At 51.7% G+C, this 20,166-nt stretch overlaps 1 protein-coding gene across 2 annotated transcripts in view; it reads right to left on the minus strand.

Annotated features, from left to right (window-relative positions):
- Window positions 1-20,166, minus strand: part of SMAD3 (SMAD family member 3) — a 128,828-nt gene that overhangs the window by 15,396 nt on the left and 93,266 nt on the right. For both annotated transcript variants that reach the window (XM_066388124.1, XM_066388125.1), the window contains exons 2-5: window positions 12,105-12,298; window positions 11,790-11,921; window positions 10,436-10,510; window positions 7,362-7,412 (exon numbers count right to left, since the gene is read on the minus strand). In XM_066388124.1, coding sequence (XP_066244221.1) covers window positions 7,362-7,412; window positions 10,436-10,510; window positions 11,790-11,921; window positions 12,105-12,298 — 452 coding nt within the window. The remainder of the gene's footprint in view (window positions 1-7,361; window positions 7,413-10,435; window positions 10,511-11,789; window positions 11,922-12,104; window positions 12,299-20,166) is intronic.

A 20,166-nucleotide genomic window follows, 5' to 3' on the forward strand; every position in this document is an offset into this window, starting at 1 on the left:
GAACAGAGCCACGTCAGCCACATCCGGCTCAGGCTTTGCTGGGTGCTGCAACATTCCAATGAGACAGGCTATATTCTAAACAATGTGGTCACTAAAATGTGAGCTATGTTGCTTTGGAAACCTTAAAAAATAAATAAATCGAAGTGCAATTCAAGCATTCAAAGTGGTCAGGCAACGTGTCAGGGCCAGCGGTACTGAGGAAGGGCTGCAGGCCACTCCTGTCCACAGTCAGGCTCCCCTGGCCTTGCAGTGTGACCCTGTGGATGGGACCTCCCTCTCTGGCTTCAGTTTCCCGGTCTGAACAGTCTCTGCAGTGTATGAGAAGACATCTAAAGCAGACCACCAAGGTCACTGTGCTTCTGGCATAAGTCAGCCTGAAGGTGCAGCTATGGCTGATCTTTGCTGGCCCTGGCTTCCCCAACAAAATGCAGAACAGAACAGAGTCCTCTCCCCAAATTATAAATTCTTACCAGCACCCCTTGGATTTAGTGCAGGCAGAAGAAAGACAGCGAGGTTCCCAAGAACGCTGACATAGCCCACCTACCAACAGCCATCAGGCCACCCATCGGGTGACATGGTGCTGGGACCTTGCTCTGGAGAAATGTGGGTTCAAGATGTCTCCAAATCAGAGAGAGGCTGGGCAGAGCCCTCCCATGCAGATCTGAGCCTTAACCAAATCACTGTTGTGGAAAACACTGGCCGCAGGAGCCTGACACGTAATTAAGAAGACGCTAGTCTGAAGGAGCAGTGCGGCTGGCCAAGACGGCCCAAGAGCTGCCAGTTCAGAGAGGGCTGTTGGGATGAGCTGACCTGCATTCAGAACTGGAGCAGCACCCCCAGCCACATAGTCATCATTCTCTGCAAAGAATTAACGGCCAGCCCTGCCTTCCACTTCCCTCCCTCCCGTCACCCCTCAGCTTCCTCAATGCACTTCTGCAAGAGGAGCTGCTGACCAGAACACAAGATCACCTCTGGGTTCTGTCTTGAACAGCACTTTATTTATGAACTTCATATACGCCCTTATTTCTTTCCCGCAAAAGGATTTATCTTCATTATAGTTATGTCCATGAGAAACAAAAAGGATCTTGGAAAAGAGAAGGATAACCATGAGATTATAGCTACCGAGAAAACCCTCAACTTGGCTCTGAGACTCCTAGCAGACAAAGCAAAACAGGGAGCATAATATGCTACAATGCTCTGGTTGGTGGACGGATAATTCTTCCTAGTTCGGCAGGAAACAAAGCTTATCTTAGCACTAAATCTTAGAAGAAGTCTGTCAGGTGATAAGCCCTCCCCTATGTCCATCAAGCCAGCCAGCCAGCCATGGTTTTGAGAGTTTCCTGACACATGCAGAAATGATTTTACATCAGTTTGCTTCTTCAAAAGAGCCTGAAGACACGCCACCTGAAGGCTACTCAGGGAGGACAACTCTCCAGGGGAAGGGTGGCTTTCCCCAAGGAAGAATGGTTTTGCTTCTCTGGGCCAAGAACTTGGCCCACCTGGAATGGTAGATGATGGCACGTGCCCAAGGCCTTCCTTTCGAACAGCCCTGCTCCCTGCCAGACTGCTGAGTCCGTGCTAATCTCTGTTCCTGGGGCGGAGGTGTTAGAGACGCAGGAACCTCCAGCTCTGGCCCTTCTCAGCCCCCTGCCCCCACCAGGGTGGTGTCGGCCAGACTTCTCGAGTGGCATGGGGCACTTAATTCATGACTGGCCCCCCGCCAGCCTTACACATTGGCTGGCTTCAGTTTGGAGCCCTATTCCAAACTGGCATAGACTTTCTGTTTTGTTTAAGGAAAAGAAAACAGAATAAAACCCAGAAGGCAACGCTTGGATTAAGGGATGCCTATTAAAAACATGTGCAAGAAATCCAAATCCGGTAAAGGAAGGGGGGAGGGGGGCTAGAGGGGAAATTAACTTCTACTACAAATCAAAAGCAGGCACCGGGCAGAGACTCGGAGCACAACACTGCGAGGCTAAAGGGCAGACCTGAACGGTCCGGTATTCTCTGCGCCCTCTCACGATGGAGGCAGCCCTACCTCAGCCCAGGAGGCTCCGCGTTCCAAGGCCTTCCCACTGCTGTCTCTCGGTTCTTGCTGTCCCCTCCGCCTGGGCTGCCCATCCCCAACCGTTGAGGCCCAGCTCACGCACTGTGAAGCCCTGCCTGAGCCCTCCGTGCAGGTGGGCCCCTTGTGTCTGAGCTACCTGTGCGCCTGAAGGTTTGTTCCTGCGAACCCAGGCAAGCTGTGTCCCAGCGTCCCGGACGCCACTTCCAACCTATCTCACTAAGGATGAGGGCAATGCACCAAAGTGGATCCAGAAAGAACCCCACACACGTTCAGCCCAGGGCCAGTATACTGAGAGCAAGATCAGTGGCAAAGTCTCAGAACCGGGCCCTCGGGAGTGTGAGGGTGCAGCCGGCAGCTGACCTCCTGTCACTGGGACGGCCCTGCTTTCCCACGTGGTGGAAGATCAGAGCCTGAGGGGAGGTCTTAGAAAAGGCCTCGTGCAGCTGCAAGAAGACACATGGCACCAGACCACTATCTTGTAACCTGGACCCTCGTCCTCTGTCCGGGCCAGGGGTCTTCCTGCTGCCCTGCCACCTGGTCAGTCTCCCCCGGCAGGAGACAGAGGCACCCTCTGCCCAAGGCACTCTGAGAAAACATCACCCCTTTACCCTCCAGCTCAGCTGCTGCTCCGGGGACTCCCTGCTACCTGTTTCCCTAGGTCAGGCCCATCCCGAAAGGTCCTGCTTAAAAGCAGAGAACAGCTTACTCATCAGCAGGATCCAGCTCGTTACCTTTTTCCTTTCTATCCACCTCCCTCCTTCCCCCCGTCGGCCCCAATCCTTCCACCTGAAGGGCTTAGGAAATTCCAGGTGACTCACCCAGCACAGTGTGTAATAACAGGGACAGCACCTGCTCACACCCCTTCCCTGAACAAAGCCCTCGAGTCTCCCAGAGCCTCCGGCAGGAGGCTGAGCTGGCGCTCAGTCACACACCAGGGCTCTCAAGAGTCACCCGAAGTGACTCTATTGTGACAGGGGGCCCACCCTTTTGCCTGGAGCGGGGAGGAAACGAAGAGGGAGCCAGATGTCCTATGCTTTATTTCTTTTTGTATAATGATTTCTTTACAAGAAATAATCCATCTTTCTCCAGGAAGAACTCGCTGTGTGCCTGTCATCACCCCACCATTCGGGGCACACTGGCCGGAAGAGGAACCCAGAGGCCATTGCCGCGTGCTCCCTCCCTGCCCTCACCTTTATTTGCCCTTCAGCCCCCTCTCCACACCTGCTCTCCAGAGGATGCCCTGGGACTCCGGACATCAAACCTCAGGCCTCTTGTTAAATCTCACTTTGCCTTTCTGCAGGACCTCCCCTAGCACTTCTCTCCCCTCTAGCTGCTGCGGCCCCTCCTCCGCCTGAACCCTCAGCCTCTTCTTCAACCCTGCCCCCCCTTCAAGTGCCCCCACCGGCCTGTTTCTCTCTTTCCTTCTTGAGCTGGGTCACCCTCTCCGCTGAATTCAATCAGTCCCAAGACTTCAGCCATACCTTTGTCAGTATGTCCAGAGTGAGATCTCTGGATGGTCAATGGGATAGTTTGGACAAAAGTGACTGAACAGTGGTCAGATCCATTGGAGAAATGCTGATCAAACAGGCCCCTTTCTGCCGGACTTCCCAGAGGCTTTACTGCTCCAGTGCCTTGAAGGCCCCATCAAGGGGTACAGTACAGACCCAAACTCACTTGATGACAAAATCCTGTCTCTCTGACCCCACTTGGGAAAAGGCAGTCACACAGGCTAATGGTTTCCACCTGTACCTCCAGCGTCGACCTCTCTCCTAACCGCCCAGCTGCTTCCTGGACGTAGGAAGCAAAAGCAGCTCACGTCGCCTTCCAGCCCAAAGCCATCCCATCTCCTGGCTGTCCTGACTCAATAAGAGGCCTCGCCAGCCTAAGCTGGCCAATAAGTCCTTCTCGTTCATGACTCCCTCTCCGATGTCCTCTCCTAGCCTCACTGCCATTTTCCCAAAGCAGTCACCTCAGCCTCCTTCAGTGTAACAGTTTTCTAAGTGGTTTTTTTTTTTTTCCTGGCCTCCTATAATTTCCCCTAGAATTTAAATTGCATGCAGTGGCCAGATTAATCTTTATGAAGCTGTCATTAGGAAACCACACCTCCACCACCAAACTCACCGACGACTTCACTCTGCAGGCAAGACGGGGCAGGGCTAGCTAAGGTGGCATCCAGGGGCCTGCTCTCCGTGCCACACCAGCCCGCTCAGCCTTAGCCCTCCGTTGTGCCTTGCGACATGCCAGCCAACCACAACACCAGCTGTCCTCAGCCTGCCCCTTCATGCCCTTCCTACCTACCATCTGCAATGTCCTTCCCCCCTTCTCTCCTCACGATATCCTACTTGCCTGTCCCTCAGGGTCCGGCTCACACATGTTGGCACAGGTCTGAGATCTTCCCACCCCAGCCAGCACCCTCCTCCTTGGCATACACAGTTCCTCCCTCCTCTGTGCTTGCTCCCTTGGCATCGGGCACAATGAATCACAGGTGAACATGAACACCTCCAGCCGCTCCACCAGACCATGAATTCTACCTGTCACCCCCAGCTCTGGACCCCAGCGCCGGTACATGCTAGGAGCTCAGCCAATGTTGACTCGATGAACTGATACATTGGAGATACTGGTAAGCCTGTCCCTACTGGAATACCACTGTCACCTCTTCTGACCCCTCAGGGTACTTCATCTGCACCTACTTCTTGTTATATACTTAGGTACAATTCTGCCTTACTCATCCCAACAAGGCCATAGGACCCGATGGCATGGTCTGTGAGTCCTCTTCGAACACCCCCAACCTAACTGGCCCACGACCACTTGGCAGGAAGTGCCTAGGGAATGAATGAGTGAGGAAAAGGTTCCCACCCAGGGGCCACATAGGACACAGTCCTCAAGCTGACATTTGTCCCCAACCAGAGGTTAATAAAAGCCCTTCTGAGCTTTATTCCTCTGAGTAAGGTGGTGGGGTGAGGAGAGCTGGTCTAGCTGACCCAGCAAGGCAGTGCCTTGTTGCAGACGGGAGCACATGCTCTGGGTCTAGAAGGCCTGAATTCAAAGCCAGCTTCTCTCTTCACTAGCTGTATGACCCAGGGCAAGTTAGTTAAGCAGTCTGAGCCTTGGTTTCCTAATCTGTAAAATGAAAAATTACACCACCACTACCTGATACAGTTGTCATGAAGACTGGGTGAAACATGGGAGGACATTCAGTAAATAATAAGTTCTCAAGAAATATTTGCCATTGTCATCACCGCCATTTCCTCCCCTTCCAGGAGTCTATGAGATTGCAACGGGTGGAATGAAGCCAACAGTTTTGAATGGGTAAAGGTGGGATGGCAAGGACTTGTCAGAGAGGAAGCTAGGCCTGTCAGCATCTGTGTGTCACCCTGACTCGTCCCCTGACTCGTTCCCCCATTCATCTTCCCATCCTTGGCCAACCCAGCTCAGGGGCAGTTCTGACCTTTGGAAGAAAAGGCCTAAGAATTCTCAACCCTCAGCCAAGGGGCTTGAGGAATGGGGCACAAAGGGAGGGGAAAAAAATGCATCAATAGCCCACTCTGCCTTGGGTCCAAGTTCAAGAACCACCCTGCCATCCTGGTCCACGCAATCCAGAGGGGAATTCACAGCAAACTACCACCTAGGGCCACCGTCAGTCTGAATCACTGAGGAAGCAGGGTTTCAAACAGTCTGTGGAGCTGGGTGTGCTGCGTGGCCCCGTGGGGCAATATTAAGTCCAAATCAGCCAGCCAACCTCAAAAGCCAAAGCCCCAAGTCAACTTCACAATCATGGCCTTTGATTTCTCCACCACATCCCAGTCCGACGCTCCATCCACTGCGCCACCGCCTGGTCAGGCGGCCTTTGATTTCTCAAGAGTTAACACAGGCTGAGCTGTGGTGGTTCAGTGGCTAGAGCACTGACCTGAAATGCTGAGGTCGCCAATTTGAAACCCGACTTGCCTGGTCAAGGCACATATGGGAGTTGATGCTTCCTGTTCCTGCTCCTCCCTCTTCTCTCTCTTTCTCTCTCTCCCTCTCCTCTTTAAAATGAATAAAAAATAAACTTGAAAAAAATTAACATAGCTTCTAGCCTTCAGAGTTTGTTTTTAATAATTCAATCTGTCCTCATACATCGAATCTGACCTTCCCTCTGCGAAGTCCAACACTCATGGTGATATTATTTTACAAAGATGTTAAAACAGACCTCCCAAAGTCACATTTCACACTGCCCACTTGTCAGCCTGTATTACAGGATTTTCAGGCAACTCCCTACGTTCAAAAGGATGGCTTTCTTCATCTGATGCTACCAGGATCAGTCAAGGACTGGAAACAAGACGAGCCTCCCCTGTGTTTCACCAAGCTCGGATAATAACGATTCCTCTCCTGAGCCACACATTAAGCTCCAGCAAAAAAAGGCGAAAACTCACATTTTTGTAAGACTACCAGACCAGAACATAAAAGAATTCCCCTTAATAAAAGTGGAATGGATGTTTCATTTTTGTGAGCCCCCCAGCACGCCCCACACCGGAGCTGAGGTTTGCTCGGGAGTAGAAAAGCGAATCACAGAAAAATAGACCCAGAAGCCCAGTGACTGAGGAAAAGTTGTGGAAGGGATGGGCCAGATGCTCCAAAATATCAGGACCTAATACAAGATGATACACGAGGCACTGGAATAGGAAAATGTGTTTGCAAAAAAAAAGAAAGAAAGAAAAAGTGGATCTTCACTACCATCTCAATGGCAAGGCACAAATAGATATGCTTGATCCACAAACATCAGGACTGTGATAAAACAAAAAGAGTGAGTTTGGGTGAAGAGATTGTGGGCAATTTTGCTTTTTTTTTTTTTTTTTTTTTTGCAAGTTCCTTATGTGTGACTGGTTTAAATGAAAACTACATCATTGTAAGATGAAATGCTCTGATAAAATCTAAATCAGTGAATCTAAAATAAGTCTATGAAAGTCAGGAGCTAGAGTCTGCTGCTCATGGCTTTGCACCCAACCACACGCACACACACTTGGCTGACCACAGACCCTCAGCTCCTGAGCACAAGGTTTGGGGAATTTTCAGTCACTCGTGTCTAACCACCACCCGGGGAAACACAAACCTGGCAGGCACGTGGGTGCCTTTACTGACGCCTCTGCTCTCAGGTTTCCGGTCTGTGGGTGACCCCAGAAACCTGATGGGCTGAGCTGGCCCATGGCGGGGAGCTAGGGGTGGAGCCTCACCTTCCGGACCCCCTCCCCACATGGGCCATCTGGCAAAGCTGCAGCTAGAGGGGACACAGTCACACAGGTGAGCAGACACTTACCCAAGTTACTGTGTGCTGGGGACATCGGATTCGGGGATAGGTTTGGAGAACCTGTGAGGTGAGAAACAGGTGTAAGGTTTCATAAGACTCTTGGCTGGAGATCCCAATTACTGACAAGGTAGGATAGCTCAATACAGTAGAACGAAACCCTGAGCCGAGCCTCCACAGCCCAGGAGGAGGCCTAACCCCACGTCCTTTCCTGTACCCCCCACCCCCACCGCCACGGGCCCCGGCTACGTCATCGGTAGAGCGTACGGATGAGCAGATCACCTTGAGGTCTCTGCCACGACTTGACAGTTCGATGCTCTTCACCAGGACCCACAGCACAGGTGCCAAGTTCCAAGTTCCCAGCTCGGGAACTGACCCTACACTATAACTACCTGCCCTGTGAACTATGCCCCAAAGAAAATGAGAGGGGCAGGGAAGGTGCCCTCCCCAGCTGCTCAAACATGGGCAGCGAAGGCTGGCCCTCCTTTGTGTTGTATGTGTGTGTGTGTGGGGGGGGGGGGTGAAGCTGCCAAGCACCACCAGGCTCTGGCACCTGGAAATACCATTCCAGCCCTTTCCCCAGGTTTTAGGAAACTCATCAAGCTGCCTCAGAAATTCTGCAACTCAGCTACCAGGCTGACATTTTATGTAAGACATAATGCTATGGGTGGCAAAAAGTCTAAGCCTACCCTCTTCTTCTTACTCTATTACCCTCTCTCTGCCCCTCACCTACAAGGGGAAAAACCCCACATGGCATCAACCTTCCAAAAAACCAAGTGACTTCCTTTCCACTGAGCACGCTGGGCCATGCCCCTCCTTTGTCCTGGCACCCACAGGGCTGTGGAGAGCTCTTCATTTATTAATGTCCTTGCGGGGCTGGCTCTGCCCTGCAATCTACCAGTCCCCTGGGTTCACGCATACTCCTCCTTGAGATGTTAATGAGCGTGTGTTCTTGCTCTCGCCATGGCTTCTTTCTCTCCCTCAGCACCTGATCCACTGAAGATGTGGAAAAGCCCTGGAAGCAGAGCTTCGGAATTGGGGGTCTGGATGTGTTACCCTGCATTAGCTGTGAGACACTGCTAAAGTAGTTTAACCTCTTTGTCCCTTGACTTTTCCCCTCAGGCAGAAATGGGAAACAATACTATCTATTGTGTGACTTGCAGAAATGGAGTGAGATTGTGTGTATAAAAGTGCCTACACCATGACTGGTACATAGTCGGCACTCCACAGTGTTGGTTTCCTATTCTGTGGTGGCTCGTGAAGAGCCAGGAAGGCGATGGGACCTTCTCACTGATCTGAGCAGACGTGTGTGTATGTGTGTTATGGAGAACACGGCTGGACAAGGTGATCCTCAGGCTCCAACTGGGATGCCACCACCTCTCAGCTGTCCACGGGCAACTGCACTGGTTTCCAAATGGGCAACTCTGAGTGAAGAACAGAGACTACGAGGCTACACCCACTCACCCACAGGCTGGCTGGGGTCCACAAAGCCCGCGGTCACTAATGTTCACAGCAGGGCCCTCCAACTACACTTACGGGAGGAGAAGAAGGGAGAGGGGACAAAGAAAATGGGGCAGAAAGGAGGGTCACAAGGGGGCAAAAAGGCAGCTGCTCAGCCCACATACAGACCCTCCCCTCTGGTCTGTTTTCTTCGGTAGCAGTAATAAATCCACAAACATGAAGAGCAGCAAGGAGAAAAGAGAGAGGGGCGAGTGAGAAGAAATACAGCATCTGGAGAGATGCCGCTTAGCTGGCCTGCTTTCCAGGCCAGCATTTAATGGCCAAAAGCTTGCCATGGCCACTTGGCCTCGAATACAGAAAGACCTCCAACACATTCCACCTGGGTTCACACCGTCATCCACTCATCCAGGGGGTGTGTGTGGGGGGAGGGTTGCTAAACCCCAAAATGCCATGATGTCCTGGCTAGGTATCAAGCAACTCTGTTTACAATGAACATGTGAGTCACTTTCCTCCATCTTTCAGGAACATCATACTCTCTTTTGGGCTGGGTGCAGGATAGGTGGCTGCACTGTGTCTAGTGGCTCTGCGGGCAGAAGGCATGCCCACCACCATCGGCACAGAACATCTGCTCGGCTCCCTCCTCCTCACCCAACCAACCGCATACAACGCAGAGCACATTCCAGGAGGAAGCTGGGGTTCAATTCAAGGAACCACTGGTTTGGAGCCAATTTGGTCCCATAATAAATGACATGGGAACATCTGGAGATGTGGTTGGAGACAACTGGGCTGGGTCCCTCGCAGGAGAAACACACAGATCTCATCGGGTTACCACACCAAAACAGACGCTTCAGGGGCTTCCACTGGCCATTGGCAAAGACCTCCTCTCCACTCAGGCACTCTGGAACTATTTCTGAGGATGGAGCCCACCCTCCACCCTACTCCCAGCAACGTCTCACTGAGACACAGACTCTGCTTAAAGCCTCAGTGGCTCCCGACCCACCCACTTGAAGCCTGGAGTGACATGCCCTCCTGTCTCTTCCCACTCTGAGGAGTGGGCTGTGGTGCTCTCTGTCCCCAGAATGCAGCAGGCTCTCCTGCCCTTGCCCCCAAAATACTGCCTGGCACCGCTTTGCCTGGCCTGATGTTTTGGCCGACACCTACACAGCTCCAAGACTCAACTCAAGAGAAACCTACACTGCAAAGTACTGCTCAGCCCCCAACATCTCCTCTCCAGGCTGGGTTGGGGGCCCGCTCTGTGCCCCTGATGCCAGGTGGCATCTTCCCTCAGGGTACATGTGAAATGCACAGTAACTGCTGCTTGTCTTGTCCATCTCCCCCACAAGCTGTGAGCAGGTCGGGCTCCTCTATCCCCAGTACCTGGCACAGAGTGGTTGCTCTATAAATACTGGATAGGGAGGGAAGGAGGGAGGGAGGGAGAGAGGGAGGGAGGGAGAGAGGGAGGGAGGGAGAGAGGGAGGGAGGGAGAGAAGGAGGGAGGGAGGGAAGGAGGGAGGGAGGGAGGGAGGGAGGGAGGGAGGGAAGGAGGGAGGGAGGGAGAGAGGGAGGGAGAGAGGGAGGGAGGGCAGGCATTCAGGATTGAGAGCACATCCCTGTAAGACTCTGACCTGCGTCCATGCTGTGATTCATCTGGTGGTCACTGGTCTCTCCATCTTCACTCAGGTAGCCAGGGGGTGGGGTTTCTGGGAATCAGAAGGAAAGTGGTTCATTAAATGGCCTCCAGACTCATCACACAGTCATGGCCCTGTGCCGGTAGCAGGTGCTGGAGGAACTATGGGCCTCAAAGCAAGGACATAGCTCCTGGATCCTGCTGCCCTCATACCTTCAACCTCCACCCCCCCCCCCCACCTCATTACCACCTTTGTTCACGCTGTCCAACTTTCAAGTCTGAAATGCTTGTTTCTAGAGCCTCTTCCAGGTTAACTTAGCCCCATCCTTCAAGGTCAGGTTTAAGATCACCCCTCCGGGAAGACTGTTGACTTGCTTCAGCCTTGTCCATTTCTGTCCTCTAAAGGACAACAGTCTCAAACCACACGTGGCTCTCCCATCTACTCCTGTGCCAGTGCCTTGTGATCTGTCCTCTCTCCCAAGTGGGTTCCAGGTTCAGCGACAGCAGAGGCTGTGATCTAGTTCTCTGAACGAACCCCAGACCCTGACTCAGCTCTCTAAGGTTTGCTGAATGAACCAGGTGGGTGACCTGCCTCTAGAGCACAGCATCAACTGGTACAGTATCTGAAAAGACCAGCTCTATAAAGTGGGTCTTTCCTGAATGCTGTAACCCACGTGCACAGGCCTGGGGTCAGTCTCAGCACAGTAAACGCACTCAGGGCGAAGGCTCATCCAAATCAGGCAGCTCAGAAGGAATGCAGCCCAGTTACTGCCCGGCAGCTGCAGGTCCCGGCAGGCCCTGGGAGGTGACTAGCCCAAGGGCTGCCAAGCAGTTTCCCTGGACTCTGAGAGTGCTGCTGATTCGCACATTATTTGCATGTAAATGAGGGGCTTCTAAAAACATCTGCACTCTGACAGTGGAGCCCACTTCTCCCTATGCAGAAAAAACTGGAATTGGGCCTCAACCCCCACCCAGGTGGTAACTGCCGGGTAGGCTGACTTGCAGGCCCTGGCTTAGTGCACCCACTGCCTCTGCAGCCCCCAGATGGGCAGGGGTCCTGCCTGGACTTCAGCCCAGCCCCAAGGGCGGTGAGAGGAACACGGTGCTGCTATTTCCGCTTCCAAAATAAATGACTGTACTGAGGCCGGGCGGAAGGGTCACGCCGCCACTCCTCTGTGCCAAGAAAAGCATTATTAGTAAGCGGGGAGCCAGGGCCACGGGTCCTCTCCTGACAGGGATGCGGCTCTGAGTCAGGGGCCAGCGCTGTGTGTGCAGAGGGGGTGGCAGGGAGGGCCAAGGGTGGAACAGAGGGACCGATGTCCCCAGGCCGGCCTGCACTGCCAGGTGCCTACCTGGAATATTGCTCTGAGGCTCGATGCCCGCGGGGAAGTTAGTGTTTTCGGGGATGGAATGGCTGTAGTCGTCCAGCGGGGGGAACTCGGCCGGGATCTCCGTGTGACGTGGCACCAACACAGGAGGTAGAACTGTCCAGGGGAGATAGCAGAGGTGGATCAGTGTCAAGGACAGACTGGCAACACAGCCCCTGCACCCCCAAACATGCTGCAGAGCCTCCCTCAGGAAGAGGAAGGAGGAGGGAGAGGGGCGGGGGGGGGGGAGGGCACAGTGACTGTGGCATCTGCAGAGCCCACAGAGCGGCGGGAGCATACCTGGGGTCTCCACCCTCTGATAGTGGTAGGGATTCACGCAGACCTCGTCCTTCTTCATGTTGAAGGCAAACTCACACAGCTCCATGGCCCGCAGCTCATGGTGGCTGTGGAGGTCGGGCCATCGCCACAGGCGGCAGTAGATGACATGGGGGAGCCCTTTACGATGGGACACCTGCAGTCGGCCATCCAGGGACCTGCCGGGACAGGAAGAGCAAAAATAGACAGTGAAGCGGGCTTGGCTTCCCTTCTCCAAACTCCTGCCTGCTGCTGCTCCCAGCGAGCTCGCTGGCAGAGGCTCAGAAAGCCCTCCCCTCCCCTCCCTTCTCTCAGACGCAGCGGCCTGGCGATCAGAGAGCCGCTGTTAGTGCTGGACCGGGTCCCAGGAGAAGAACACAGAGGCCCACCAAGGGAGGCGAGGCCTCCCTGGGGTTGACAGAATGGGCCTTGAACCCGCCAGGCCCTGGGGAGAGTTCTGCACTCCCAGCCCACCCCCATGTGAAAGAAATGGTGCTTGAATCATGTTCTGAACAAATCCAAGAGCCAGGTGGGGGGTGAGGGGGCGGGGGGGCAGGCCTGAGCAAGGAAATGAGCTCTTTCGGTATGAATGTGAGGACCACAGTGATACTGAGGAGACCAAGCACACAGGTCATCTAGTCACTTAACACTCGCCCCGTTCCTCCCTCGCACATTAGAACGCAAAGGAGGAGAACCCAAGCATCTCTCTTGTAGGTGATATTGGTGATGAGGCAGGGAGAGAATGAGGGACACTAAGGGGACTTTTAACTGGTGAGAGGTTACACTGCAGACCTGTCAAGTGTCCCTTTCCGCTTGAGGGTTGGCTGCACGTGGACCCAGGTGTCACCCACACTGCTGTGCACAGGCTGAGCAGGAGCAGAGCCTGCGACTCCACACCACACTTAATTCTGCAACTGTCCCCAGCCTGGGCAGCCCAAACACACTGCAAATGGCAGCGTCCCGTCTCTGGGCAAACTGTGTCTTCTGTGGCGACTTGGCCTCCAAGCAGCTGTGACCCCTCCCTCTCAGATCAGGCCAGATGTGGTCCCCGGACCAGCAGTATCTGCTCACAGAAGCTTGTTTAAAAGGTAGAACCTGCCCCAACTTACTAAATTAAGAGTCCTTTTTTTGGCCCTGGCCGGTTGGCTCAGCGGAAGAGCGTCGGTCTAGCGTGCGGAGGACCCGGTTTCGATTCCCGGCCAGGGCACACAGGAGAAGCGCCCATTTGCTTCTCCACCCCTCTGCCGCGCCTTCCTCTCTGTCTCTCTCTTCCCCTCCTGCAGCCAAGGCTCCACTGGAGCAAAAGATGGCCCAGGCGCTGGGGATGGCTCTGTGGCCTCTGCCTCAGGCGCTAGAGTGGCTCTGGTCGCAACATGGCAATGCCCAGGATGGGCAGAGCATCGCCCCCTGGTGGGCAGAGCATTGCCCCTGGTGGGTGAGCCGGGTGGATCCCGGTCGGGCACATGCGGGAGTCTGTCTGACTGTCTCTCCCTGTTTCCAGCTTCAGAAAAAAAAAAATAAAAAAAAAAAATGCAAAGAGTCCTTTTTAAAAAAAAAAAAAAAAAATCCCAGGTGACTACATGACAAGAAAACTGGAACCCAGACAGGACGTGACCCTGGGAGCTCGGGAGTGGCAGAAGCACTGTCAGCCATGAGTAAGGTGGGCGCGTGGGGGGCCTCCGAAGGGACGTGAGGCTTCAAAGGATGTCCCGTGCCAGGCAGGCAAGGAGGTTCTAGGCACACACACAACATTAACAGATATTTTATGAACTCCTAGGTATGGCACTAAGGATAGCAGTGGGTATGCCTTTTCTAACAGCGGGGCGGGGCTGGCCAAGAAGCCTCTGCAAGGTCTCTGTCTCTCTGCCCCCATGGGGCTGAGGGCACACATTTGCCTGAATAAACAGGAGTCAGGAGCACTCTGTGAGGGAGCGGCCCCTCAGATGCAACCACGCACCAACCGAACTGAAACAACCAGAGGATTCCAATCAAACTCTCTAGGCCACTGGCCTGGGGAAGGGAATGGACAGAAAGGTCAGAGCTGGGCTGGGTCACAGGGACTGACCCAGAGGTGCCGACTAACGGCATCTCCAAGGATAAAATTACCTCCTTCTCCTGGGGCCACTGATCAAGGAACCCCTATAGCCAAAAAAACAGGAATTCCCGGGCAGAAGGAAGAGGACAGCATCACACTCCTGAGGTACAGAAGGAAGGCTTCCAGATAAGGAGTTGTGAGACCTGGGGTCAAGATGGGAGTCCTACACTCCTAGCTGTGAGACACTGGGCAAGTCGGAAGGTCTCTAGGACCCTCGGTTACTTCACCTGTAAAATGGAAACATGCTCCCACCCGTACCCACACCCGCAAGACCTACAGCAGCTCAGTATCCACTTGAAAGCACTCTGTGAAACACCAACCGGTGAGTGTTCTTCCACGACAGCCACTCCCCAAGCTCAGCCCGAGATAGTGGGTGAGTGTGGGCTGAGGGGGACAGGATGGGAGAGCAGAACACGGTGAGGGGGACGAACATTCCTCAGCTGTTTCCATTCTCCTGCAAAGCCACTGAGTGCTGGTAGATTAGAGAAGTGGTCACATTTGCTCCTCTGTGTTTGATAAAAAGCCCCAACGAAGGGCCAGCTGGACATCTAGAGCTACCTCTGCAGGAAGAGGTCCTGGAGAGAGGCTCAGGTCAGCAGCAAGGGAGGGAAGGGGCTGTGGACTGAGCCCCCACCCCCGCCTGGTTGATGGAAGAGGGTGTGTTCCTACTTTAAAAGTAATAGTAATATACAGCAGGAGGAGAAGTGGTGACAAACAACACAGGACAAGGCTCTCAGCTTCCACAAGACACAGAGCCTAAGAGACTGAGCAGAAGGCCAAGTTCCTAATAGCCCTACACCTGGGCCTGAGCCTTTAGGAAGGGACAGTGGAGGAGACAGGAGGCTGTGTGTATGCAGGGCACTCTGGGGACTCCTGATGAGGAGGGATGCTCACATACAGCCCTCATGTCCTGAACCCCCAGCACCAGGACACCTGACCCAGTCACCTCACTCAGCAGAGATCCACAGTGGACCACAGCCTCACACCTGCTCAGGGACCTACAGGAAAAAAGGCATGGACCAGCAGAAATGGGGCAGCCAGCGGGACACGAAGCTCTGACGTGATGCAGGTGACTGAAGCCAAGGTCTGGGAGAGAGATGAGCTTGCGATGTGATTGTCCTTGGTTTTGATAGTTGAGAGATGGGAAGGAGAGATTAGAAGGGGGTGGAAGAGGACAGAAGGTTTATCAGATCTGTAAGTAGAGCACTCAATTTCCTGATTCCTCATCCAATTCTTTCTATTGAATATATTATGTGGGCTATTTTCTCGCAGCCTGAAGAGCTTGGCTGTCTCCTGGAACAATTAGGGCACAGAAAGCTCCAGGCAAAGAGGAAGGAAGGGGAGAAGGGGGGAAGGGGAGAGAAAGGAGAGAGGCTCAAGGGGAGAGTAGAAGAAGGTGGTGGAGGGGAGGAAGAAAGGAAGGAGGGATGGGAAAGGAAGGGGGAGGAGGGATGAATGGGGGAAGGAGGAAGGAAGGAGGAGGAGGAAGGAAGGAAGGAGGAAGGAAGGAGGAGAAGGAAGGAGGGGGAAGAAAAGGGGAAGGAATGGGAAGGAAAGGGGAAGGAGGTAAAAAATATCTTTCAATCAAATAAAACAAATTGAATGGATGAATTTATCTCTGTCCTTCCCAAAACAATGAGTGGGAAAACAGAGCAGACAGAAGTAGAAAGCAGACGGTTGAATGGGAACAGACTTAGCACAGCGGAGTGAGCTGAAACCCAACGCCTATCAGAGGAAGCCAACAAAAGCGGGTCCACTTGTGCCTCAGAATCTGGGAAAGATTCAGGAACCAAAGGCGCCACACGCTTCTCAAGATGAGGCTGGAAACAGGGGGATGGGTTGAAAGTCTAGAGAAGAGGCAGTCAGGCCCCAGTCTCCCTTTCCAAGCCCCCTACATACAGAGCTTCCCCAATCTGGTGAGAAACAGGTTTGCTCTCTGCAGAAAATAAACTGGAGTGGGGGCTCAGGAAGGGGCCCCCAGGGTACAACTGGGGTGAAGGTCAGATCAGGGCTGGAATGAGGATTCCTGGAGGCTCCCTTACTCACATGGTACCCAGGACAGCGAGGGATGGTCCATGTCCCCACCCCATCCTGTGGAGAAATTAAATAGCTTAGCCCACAAGAGACCTACAATCTGACATTTGGGCGTCCCCCCCCCAAAAAAATGGTCCTATTCCTGCCAGCTGCCCCTACGCAGGGTAGCCCACCAGCCAACAATCTGGAGCATTTAATGTTTTTCATTGCCTTGCTCTTAAATATGAATGCACAGCCAGAATCCCCAGCCTTTTAAACAAAGCCACTAACAGGAGGCACAGAAGGAAGAAATAAGAAAGGGGGGCGGGCAAGTCTAAGACAAGAAAGAAGAAACTTCCAAAGTAAATAAAACAAGCACTACTCTCAGGGAGATAAGATACTGCGACCTTAAAATAGAAACATTTATAGACTGTTAAATAAAACCTCTTGGCAACAAAAAATATAAATTAAAAATTCAAGAGAGAATCAAGTCAAGGACTTCTTGAGTTCTTAAACTATTATACACATGAATTATTTGGATAATTAAATTTTTAAAAACCAAAGGAACTACAGTAATCAACTCAGTGTGGTAGTGACAAAAAAAGAAACAAAACCAAAGAACCCTGAGAAACAAATGAAACAGATGATGGAGTCCAAAAATAGTCACATATATGTAGACAACTGATTTTCAACAAAGGTCCAAAGAGAAAGGATCATCTTTTCAACAAATGGTGCTAGAAGAGTTGGATATACAAATGCAAGAAAAATGAACTTCGATCTACACCTGGCACCTAATGCAAAAATTAGCTGCAGTGGGTCATAATATACAACCTAAAAAAAAAATACAACTTCAAGAAGAAAATGTAAGAGAAATTCTTTGTGACCTTGTGATAGGCAAACATTGCTTAGATCTTAGACCTGAAACCCATTCTATTTCTTTAAAAGTTGATAAATTTGACTTTATCAATATTTAAGCTTCTGGTCTTTGCAAGTCACTGTTAAGAGAATAAAAAGACAAGACACAAATTGGGAGAAAATATTTGCAAAGTATGTATCTGATGAAGGACCTATGTCTGAAACATATAAAGAACTCTATAAACTATTTTAAAAAAACAACAATAAAACAAGAACAAAGTAATTTGAACAGATAACACAAAAAAATATACAGATGGCAAACAGCACATTAAAAGATGTTCAACATCATTAATCATTAGAGAAGTGAAAATTAAATCTACAATGAAATAACCACCACGTAATTATTAGAACGGCTAAAATAAGAAAGACTGTGCCACGCATTGGCAAGGATGTGGAGCAACTAAAACTTCAAACGTTGATGGCAGGAATGTAAAATGATACAACTACTTCGGTTAACAGTTTAGAAGTTTCTTAAAAAGGTGAAAACAAACCTATCATATGATCCACAACATTTCACTCCTCAGTGTTTACCCCAGGGGGATCAAAGCATCTGTCCATGCATGAATATTCACAGCAGTTTCAACTGAATAGCCCCAAACTGGAAATTACCCAATGAACAACAACAGGTGAATGAACAAACCAACCCTGATATATCCATATAAAGGAATATTATTCCACAGTATAAAAGAATTAACTATGGATACATGCAACAACATGAATGAATCTAAAAATAATTATGCTGAAAGAAGCTAGACATGAGTATGTGTAGGTGAAATTATAGAGTAATTTAAAGTAAAGCAAACATACAAACTAAGCTAGAGGGACAGAAAATAGTCAGTGGTTGCCTGGGCATGGGAGCGTGCAGGAACGGGAGCGTGAAGGAAAGGGAGCGTGCAGGAACGGGAGAGTGCAGGAACGGGAGTGTCAGGAACGGGAGCGTGCAGGAACGGGAGTGTGCAGGAATGGGAGCGTGCAGGAACGGGAGCGTGCAGGATCGGGAGTGTGCAGGAACAGGAGTGTGCAGGAACGGGAGCGTGCAGGAACGGGAGTGTCAGGAACGGGAGTGGGGGCTACCAAGGGGTGAAGGCTATGTTTACTATCTTGTTTGTAGTCGTGTTTTCATAGGTGGAAATGTATGTTAAAATTTATCAAACTGTTTCCTTTAAATGTAATGCTATGTGTTGTATGTCCATCATACCACTTTTTTTTAAAGAGACAAGGACTTTGGGGCTTTAGACTTAGATAAACTCTGATTCAGATACTGACTCTGTGCTGTATATCTGTATAAACTTGATCAAATTGCTTAATGCCTGGGTCTTCATTTTTTTCATTGAAATATCAGTCCCTTGATTGGATCACTGGGAGGACTAAATGCTATTCTGTACAGAAAGCCACTGACATAGAGTAAAAACACAATAAATGGAAGCAACCTATTATCATTACTGTTTAATTATTACAACCTTCATTACTATGACAATGCCTGACAAGGAAAACAGCAGGTGCTCAAAAATACTAGTCCGCTCCCCTGCTTTGGGCATCTGGGTGCACAGCCAGGAGGTCCACAGTGAGGCCTCAGCTGACCTGGTGCTCTGAATTTCCACACGGCTTTCTGTGCTCCTTATCTCAGGTCAGCCCGGTGTGATGCTATGTGGGTAACAAGGTGCACCTTGAAACGGTACTGCCTCACCCTGCACCCCATATGCCCGAGAAGCAAGGCTTGGTTCTAGTATCGCATAGCAGTCTGCACCAGGGCTTCAGGGAGAGGCCAGCTCTCCCGGTTGCCAGGCTGGACCCTGATGGCAGGGAGACAGGCATACTCTTCAGCTCATGAGCACATGACCACTGGTCTGGCTTGGCAGTACTTTGCAGAAGTCATCTGGTCCGTGCCCCTGCTTCTGGGTCATACAATTCCCTAACTCATGACAGGGATGGCATCTCATTCACTTCTAATGCATCAGCAACGAGTCCTCCTGGTTCAGTCTGGGTTGTCCAGCGCCAACCCTGGCCATCCTTCCTCCCCCCTCTGTTCCACTCCAAACACACACCAATGTTTACCAAAATAATAGTAGCCAACTGGGAGCTTCAGCTGCTGGATTTAATTTAGCTGATGCGTCCGTCACACACCCTCCCACGCCTCATAGGGTACCAGGCCTATTTTCAGTAAATCCAATAAATAGGTCTTAATTCTGAGCTGATGTTACCATAACACACTTGGTTGCAGAAAAAGGATCTATTTATGACCCAATCTTCTGACCCAGCCCTTCTTGAAGCCCAGACCAGCTGCTGGGGCTAAGAGCAGTCCTAGGGCCTTCCTTCAGCCTCCTCCCTGTTTGTGACTGAGAGCTCTCCCACACCCAGTAGCTTCCTGATGGGAGACCCCCCCAAAAGTCTTTCTCCAGTAACTCCTTCCAGCTCCACTGACAGAGGTTATAATCCTTAAATATATTCTTCACTAACTGAACCATTTCCTGTGGCAGGAAACTAGGTTTCCTCTCATTGGCTCCAAGTGGGACCCATAAAGTGTCCCAAAAATGGTGGTGGGAGCCACAGCCAAGGATGTGGACACGCCAGAGTCCAAAGCCAACAGTAAGGGGAAGCCTGCCAGAGCGCTCCTGGGGGGGAGAGGGTGGGGCTGGGCCCACCTCCGGCCACATGCCACTCGTGTCCTCTGTTACCGTTAACCAGCTACCCACAGCCATCTGGAGGCCGGCGTGAATACCAGTGCATTTGGACACGGGGGCTGGGGGGAAGATTGGAAGCAGAGAACATAAGCTCCAGAAACGCACAAAGATCTGTTCAGCATGAACCATGCGCCAAGCACGTAGCTATTGTGTGAGAATGCAAAATACGGCAAAAGCCAGTATATCCTGCCTTCCTCACGTGCTGCCGAGAATTTAAGGGGTGTGCCCAAGGTCAGATAAGTCGTAAAGGGCAGGACCAGAATTCAAACCTAGACCAGTGTGGAGAAATGGAGGGCGAGAGTGGGCCAAGCAGTGCTTTTTCTGTTAACCCATGCCGCATCCC

This window comes from Saccopteryx leptura, chromosome 6 (assembly GCF_036850995.1).
Source record: "Saccopteryx leptura isolate mSacLep1 chromosome 6, mSacLep1_pri_phased_curated, whole genome shotgun sequence".
Lineage (NCBI taxonomy): Eukaryota > Metazoa > Chordata > Mammalia > Chiroptera > Emballonuridae > Saccopteryx > Saccopteryx leptura.